The sequence below is a fragment of the Lactuca virosa genome, chromosome 5 (genome assembly GCF_052849685.1).
Source record: "Lactuca virosa cultivar CGN04683 chromosome 5, Lactuca_virosa_CGN04683_v6, whole genome shotgun sequence".
Lineage (NCBI taxonomy): Eukaryota > Viridiplantae > Streptophyta > Magnoliopsida > Asterales > Asteraceae > Lactuca > Lactuca virosa.
The window spans coordinates 340,484,766-340,492,820 of record NC_136430.1 but is presented as its reverse complement, the minus strand read 5'-3'; the positions used below and the strand labels follow the sequence as shown (position 1 = coordinate 340,492,820).

The 8,055-nt window shown below is 34.3% G+C and overlaps 1 protein-coding gene across 1 annotated transcript; it reads left to right on the top strand.

The window, feature by feature from the left end:
• Positions 1-537: 537 nt before the first annotated feature.
• Positions 538-5,525, top strand: AIR3 (Subtilisin-like serine endopeptidase family protein). The gene is made up of 11 exons (XM_079052249.1): positions 538-1,021; positions 1,104-1,213; positions 1,340-1,437; positions 1,544-1,708; positions 2,410-2,518; positions 2,640-3,174; positions 3,313-3,410; positions 3,500-3,745; positions 3,825-3,939; positions 4,620-4,833; positions 4,904-5,525. The coding sequence occupies exons 1-11, from the start codon at positions 929-931 to the stop codon at positions 5,440-5,442; spliced, it is 2,322 nt and encodes a 773-aa protein (XP_078908375.1). The 5' UTR covers positions 538-928; the 3' UTR covers positions 5,443-5,525.
• Positions 5,526-8,055: the final 2,530 nt, after the last annotated feature.

The window sequence follows — 8,055 nt, the reverse complement described above, 5'->3', positions numbered from 1 at the left end:
ACATTGTAATTTTGCCATAAATTTACGCATACTTCGCAGTTCTTATTTTTAGCAGAAAGATACGGATTTCAGCAAACTTACCACGTCATGTTGTCCTAAGCAAGAAGCAAGAAGAAGACTTGCTTCATTGTCTCCTTTTCTAAATTTCACATTGCGCCACTCATAATAATGCTTTGGACCACCATTTGTCTTTTTTTGATTTTTCAAATATTCCCTTTATGCACACCCCCTGTTTGTTAAAATGCTTGATTGAATTCAACTCTTGTGTTTATATGCATCTAATCAAGACCTCATCGAAATCAGCCATATGTAGTTGTTTTGTATGTCCCATGCAAAAAATGTGCACATCTTACGTGGGTTTTAGTGTCTTTTATGCAAACTTTAACTATGATTAGTGGGGTGCAATGAATTGATTGTTTACATGAATATGAGTGTAGAGAGCAACATGGTAGAATACTGTAGAACCTAATTTGCCTTTAAAGGAAGATGCTTTTTGACATGGCCTTTATTTCTTAATCATGTGCGCATTAAAAAAGTTAATTTAATAGAAACGAGGCCTTAGTCTTTTAAAATTTGAGGCTCCCAAATGAAAAAAAAAATATCTATTCATTCTTCTGGATGCCTCAAAAGCTACCTCCCTTTTCTTTTGATCTAAAATGTTCATAAGAATGGGTGATGTGGGTGTTTAGTGGAACATATTTGTGTAACCTCTCCAGCCTGTTTCTTTTAACCTTTTTATAAGATTAGAAAAATTATTGAAACCCAATATTACCCTTTTTAGTCCACTGAAGTTGGACTACAACAGAAGTCTTTAAATAGAAACCGGTTTTGAGCAAAAGGGATGTTCATGTGCTCATAATTTTATTCTGTGAAAGAAGGTAGCAGAGGGGTCGAACTTCAAAGCATTTACTACAGAAGAAAGAGAACAATGAGAGCAATTAGTGCTTCTCCTCTTTATCTTCCCTTCTTTTTTCTTCTTTTTTCAGCACTGTTGCATAGACCCACCTTTGCTGCTAAAAGGGTAAGCAAACATTATTGCTTCTGAAATTTAAATTTGAAATTTTGTTTACAATTTCTTCTCTTTTTTTTCTTTTTTCTTTCAGTCATATGTTGTATACCTTGGAGCTCATTCACATACCTTTCAACTTTCAACCAGTGATTTAAATCGAGTAAGGGACACTCATTATGAGTTTCTTGGCTCTTGTTTGGGAAGGTAAAGACAAGGCAAAAGATGCAATAATATTCACTCACGTCTGCATTTGAATGGTTTCTTTTAAGTTTCGACGTTTACATTTAATCAAAAACTTTTTTTCTTTCTTGAATATACTTATATTTACAGTAAAGACAAGGCAAAAGATGCAATATTTTACTCATACACCAGGCATATCAATGGTTTTGCTGCCATACTTGAAGATGAGGAAGCTGCTCAGATAGCAAGTAAGTAATTTATACTCGATAGAGATTTCAGTGTTGTTTTTTTTAGTGTTTGAATGATTGTATATAACGATATGCTGTGAATTGTGTGAATAATTATCCAATGCAGAGCATCCCACTGTAGTTTCGGTGTTCTTGAACAAAGGAAGACAATTACATACGACTAGATCATGGGATTTTATGGGGCTTGAAGATAATGGTGTAATTTCTTCGAGCTCGATCTGGAAAAAGGCGAGGTTTGGTGAAAACACTATCATAGGAAACCTTGACACAGGTCAGCTTTTCTGATAAAGTTTATATTATGTTAATTGGTCCAAAATGTACTTTAGTTAATGTCATTGGTAAACTAAAACTAAAAAAAAAAATCAGTCTTTTCTTTCTTTTTTATTATTTTATATATTTGTTTACTTTCTCTCCAACATTTATTTTGAAGATTGTGATACAGATTTACTCACTGTCGGCAACTTGCAATTACTTATATAACTTATATCCTTCCAAGAAAGCTGCTTCTTAACTTCTATCAATTCGGATCGTTGACTTTTTACCTTTTATCACGTTATGTGGTCACTGAAACGTGGCTTAATTGTTCATTAGCATCCCAATAACTTAACTTCTGAAATATTATATGCACCTTATTCGTTATATGTAACATTTACAATTTGCAATTGATTATATTGTGGGGATCACTAAGCAATAATACAAAACTTATTTGATCTAGAATCTCTACGCTGTTGCTCCTTTTTACTGCAAATGTCTTATCTGTTGGCCACTATCATGTGTGCACATGGTTTATGCTCTGGCATCAAAATTGTTTTCGGTTTTAAAAGCCATTTTTGTTACGTTTGTTTGAATTATTCATAAGTAGCACTTCTTATTTGCTATTATTTTAACCATTTATACTTATTCGTATATCATAAAAGTCAAAGGTAACTACTAACTATCTCCACCCTTACTTTCTTTACTCAATCTTGCCAGGTGTTTGGCCAGAGTCAAAAAGCTTTACAGATGAAGGAATGGGACCAATTCCATTGAAGTGGAAAGGAGCATGTATAAATGGCGCAGATGCTACCTTCCGTTGTAATAGGTCAGATTCCATTGAAGTGGAAAGGACCAATTCCATAGTTTATGCCTCAAATTTTAAAATATATTTTAAAATTATTAAATTGTGTCATACTCATACATAGTTTTCTTTTTTCTACATGAAGGAAGCTAATAGGAGCACGATACTTCAACAAAGGTTACGCGTCAGTAGTGGGACCCTTAAATTCCACCTTCAATTCCCCACGTGACCATGAAGGGCATGGGTCCCACACGTTATCAACTGCGGGAGGAAACTTTGTATCGGATGCGAGTGTATTCGGGTATGGGAATGGAACAGCCAAAGGCGGATCACCCAATTCCAGAGTTGCAGCATACAAAGTTTGCTTTCCACCTGTGAATGGAAACGAGTGTTTTGATGCAGATATATTGGCAGCATTTGATATGGCAATTCATGATGGTGTAGATGTGTTGTCTGTATCTCTTGGTGGTGATGCTGTTCCCTTTTTTAATGATAGTGTTGCTATTGGCTCTTTTCATGCTGTTAAAAATGGGATTGTTGTTGTTTGTTCGGCTGGAAATTCGGGACCTGATGATGCTACGGTGTCTAATGTTGCCACGTGGCAGATTACGGTTGGTGCTAGCACCATGGATCGTCAGTTCCCGAGTTATGCTGTTCTTGGGAATAACATGCGCTTCAAGGTCAGTTATGAACTTATTAGTGTTTAAACTTGAAACTCCCAAAATATAATATATAATGTTTTTTTCTTTTTAAAGATTCTAATAATTTCATTAATGGCAAGGTGTTATACATGATTATTTATGCCAAATTATTTTCAGGGTGAAAGTCTTTCTGCTAAATCATTACCAAAAAACAAATTCTTTCCGATTATAAGCTCTTTAGATGCCAAAGCAGCCAAAGCAGATGCAAAAGACGCGTAAGATGACAAGTTAGCAACTCATGGTGAATAATTTTAGTGGCTAAATGTTAATTTTTTATAAAAAAATTTATATATAAAAATTGCAGGCAGCTTTGTAAGGCGGGATCACTGGATCCAAAAAAAGCAAAAGGGAAAATCTTGGTTTGTCTACGTGGCGATAATGCCAGGGTGGACAAAGGGCAGGAAGCTGCTTTAGCTGGTGCTGTTGGAATGGTTCTTGCAAATAATCTTCTTTCTGGAAATGAAATCATTGCAGATCCTCATGTCTTTCCTGCTACACATATTACTTACACTGATGGTCTTGCTGTTTATAGTTTTCTTAACTACACCAAGTAATGTATACAAATTTTGCACTTTTTAAAAAAATAAAACAATCCTGGTATTTACCTTCTTTTTTTTTTTTTTTGACAGGAATCCAATGGCTTACATTACACATCCATCAACTAAATTGGACACAAAGCCAGCTCCTTTCATGGCAGCTTTCTCATCTAAAGGACCTAACACTATCACCCCAGAGATTCTTAAGGTTATATAATTAAGTGTTAAATGCAAGATATAGTAATGTACTTTGTTTTCTCTGTTTATTAATAGCATCCTACTTTCATTTCTTCCTATTACAACGTTCTCAATCTCATCCAAATACAAAGAAATTTTCTTTGTTATAATTGAGTAGATTTTTCATAGTACAATGTCCTAATAAGAGTCAATTACATTTTTGGTCCTTGACATATAGCTATTTTTTGCAATTTTGGTCCTTATTTTATGTTCTTGTAAATATAAATTTTCGGTACCTAATCCAAGTAAAGTGGTTATATTTGGTCCCTGAGCATAGCTGATTTTTGCATTTTTGGTCCCCAAAATATAATCATTTTACTTGGAACAGGGACCAAAACGTTACAAAAACCTCAATAAGGACTGCAATTGCAAAAGAAAACTTTGTGGGACCAAAATTGAAAATATTCAGATACTCAGGGACCAAAGATATAATTCTCTTTCAATAAACGTTAAAAGTACAATGCCTCAATAACAAAACTGAAAGTACAATGTTGTAATAGAAAGAAATAGAAGTAGCATGATGTAAGAAACAAATAAATGAAAGTACATTGCTATTTCTTCCACAGTTAAACATCTTCACTAAATACCTTACATTACCTGTATATGTTTTTACATAAATCTTGATAATTTTCTTTCTTAATTATCTTTCAGCCAGATATAACTGCACCAGGTGTAAGTATAATAGCAGCTTACACAGAATCACAAGGGCCCACAAATCAAGATTTTGACACACGTCGTGTTCAATACAATTGTGTATCAGGCACTTCCATGTCATGCCCTCATGTTTCCGGAATCGTTGGCCTTCTAAAAACCCTACATCCAGATTGGAGCCCAGCCGCCATTAAATCCGCCATCATGACCTCCGGTAAAATTACCAAATTACCCTTTTCATCATTTTTATAAAACCTCATTACTTTTACTTTTATGATATGTAGCAAGAACACGGGACAATGCGGTAGAACCGATTACAAACGCATCACACACAAAAGCAACACCGTTTAGCTATGGAGCAGGACACGTGCAACCAAACAGAGCCATGGACCCTGGTCTGGTTTATGATTTGACCACGGTTGACTATCTTGACTTGCTATGCGCACTTGGGTACACTAAATCTCAAATTGAAAAGTTTTCGGAAACACCGTATAAATGTCCAATTAAGAACATTAGTCTTACAGACTTTAATTATCCATCAATCACTGTGCCTAATCTTAATGGCTCGATCACGGTGGCTCGAACTGTTAAGAATGTGGGTGCACCGGGGACCTATGTGGTTCAAGTGTTTAAGCCGAGGGGTATATCGGTCCAGGTTAGGCCAAAAAGTTTGAAGTTTGAAAAGATTGGTGAGGAGAAAAGGTTTAAGGTTACTTTGAAGTCGAAGAAGGGTACTGGGGGTAGGGATTATGTTTTTGGACAATTAAAATGGTCAGATGGAAAGCATTATGTTAGGAGTCCTATTGTTGTTAAGACCATATGATTGTGGGGTGGGAATATTATTTCAGGAAAATAATTCTTGAATATTATTATTGGGATTTATGAAATTTATTTATTTGGTTATCATGCCTACCTTGTTATTATTTATTGTTAGGGTTAAATGGAGGAAATAGCTATGTACCTTTATTTGTTTGTTTATTATAATATTTTAATTTTAGTTTTTTCTATTATAGTATTGTATAGTATTGTATGTTGAAAAATATGTCCAATTATAACATTTTCATCTAAATACAAAGCAATTTCAATGGTAATTCTTTTTTAAAGTGCACTGTGGTATTTACAAAAAAATATATTGTAATGCAATGCTAAAATTGAATAAAATTTTCATGGTATGATGCTTTAAGAATATATATATATATATATATATATATATATATATATATATATATATATATATATATATATATATAAAATACATTGTTACAGTAGAAATTCCTCTGAAAAGGAAAAGTTATAATAAATAAATAAAAGTATATTTCAGTTATTATTTTGTTATCCGGTGTACCCTAGCATATGGTGTGTTGAGGTGATGTCGCATCACGAGGAAATGGGGAACACCACACGTTTAGGCGTTTTCTCCGTGTGGTGAGCATAAATGCGGTAGATTTCTATGTTTCAAATAACACTCTTTCGTTTCTGCTTTCTATCTCAACGGATATAATTTTTATTTTATTTTTTATTTTTTTAAAATTCTATAAATACTAACATTTTAATCCTCAATTTCATACAACCTTCTATATCTTCACTAAAATGGATTTAAATAATTCAGTTAACAACCCCACCTTAAGATCTCATTGTCACAAATCACAGGTTACTAGTTCAAGCACATCTACTATAAATGTTTTTCTTTTCGATCCGTCAACACCACTTTATCGACCACAATTAGACCCCTTATTTTCTCACACAACCTGTTTTAATTTCAAAGCGTGCAATAATTTTATCCTATGCTAACCCGAACCCTATTCAAAAACTTCATGCCTCTTCCCGAATACATTCTGAAAACCCAACCCCCGCCCGAGCCGGAAGTCGTTCGTGCACAAAACACAATCCTCACCCGAATATGTTTCTAAAACCCAACCCATAGCCGACCCATCCCAAGACAAAAGAAAATGCAAGCAACCAAATAAAACATGGACAACGGTGTAAGATATCGCATTCACGAAATCGTGTGTCGACATGTCAAAGGATCCGAACACTGGAAATATGCAAGCAAGTCAACATGTTTGGAAACACATTATAATGTTTTCACAAATAAATGGGTTGTGATGCAAATATCATAAGAAAGACCAATTGTGTACCAAGTATAAGAAAGTGAGCAAGATAGTTACAAAGTTCAATGGGTTGTACCACACTTAAAAACACAATGTACAAGCAAAGAAGTTGGTGAAAACGTTTTCGAGACGGAGCTAGAAATAAATTGGGTGGAGAATAAAGGAAAACTATTCAAATATGTGGAGTTTTGGAAGGATGTAACACATAACCCAAAATGGCATATGAGGCGAAGAAACAACTCGTTGCTTCAAAAATAACAAAAGCATCTGAATCAAGTTACACAACTTCCTTGGATGATTGAGTCGGGCTAGACTTGAACGATGATGACGCGTTTCAACCTGAAGAAGTAGTTTACCCAATAGGTAAGAATAAAACAAAAAAGAAATTGTCTTCGTCTAGTGCATCGATTTTAGTGTGGTTGAGGAACTACAAAAGATGGCAAAGAGCTTCAAACAATATAAGTTGAATTTTTATGTGTGTTTGCAATTCAAGAAAGAGAAATTTGCTAAAATAAATAAATAACGTGCGATGATAAACGAAAACAATTGCAACGAAAAGCAATGGCTCAAAGATACGAAATTTTTGTTGCAAAAAACTGACCATCTTGTGGGAGAAAGAACTCGACATTATCATATGGTAAAAACATAAATTATGAAAAATATAGCAACTAGTCTTGTTTTAATTATTTTTATGTTTTAGTTTCATCTTAATTTTTTTGAGTGTAAAATACAGTCATGGTCCTTGTGGTTATTAGAAAGCAACTATAACATTCCAAATTTCTAACCATTTTTTTCTGAACTATAATTAAACAACCAAAAAACTATTTTCATAAAAAGGAACATAAATATTCATTTGGTTCAAACATCATAACAAAACGTAGAGTTTAGCAAAAGTCTCAAAACAAAACATGGATGTGAGTATATTCATGTCGTTCCCTTCCCGTTCTCACCAGAATAACCTGAAAAAGATTTCAATATAAAGAGTAATCACAAAGCTTAGCGAGTTTCCCAGTATACCACACATTCCATCATACATATAACGCATACGAACTACAAGCTCACAACCAACACCTCGGTGGACATGTAGGTACACAACCATCATCCCAACAGACCTGTAGGCTCCCAACAATTATTCCATATTTTGTGTAGGCTCACAGCCAACACCTAAGTGCATGTAGATACACAACCATCATCCCATCTAACATGTAGGCCCCTTGTTATCATCCAATGTGGGCCTATAGACTCACGACCTATCGTCAGTCTTCTATTATCACCTAAAATCTGCTAATTACCATAAAAAAGACTACTCTAATCTAATCATACAA

Excerpts from the sequence above, each read along its gene's own strand:
- AIR3 (XM_079052249.1), top strand. The coding sequence starts at position 929 with ATGAGAGCAATTAGTGCTTCTCCTCTTTATCTTCCCTTCTTTTTTCTT. Across the intron at positions 3,411-3,499 it reads AAAGCAGATGCAAAAGACGC|GCAGCTTTGTAAGGCGGGAT; the intron begins GTAAGATGACAA and ends TAAAAATTGCAG. Across the intron at positions 3,940-4,619 it reads TCACCCCAGAGATTCTTAAG|CCAGATATAACTGCACCAGG; the intron begins GTTATATAATTA and ends ATTATCTTTCAG.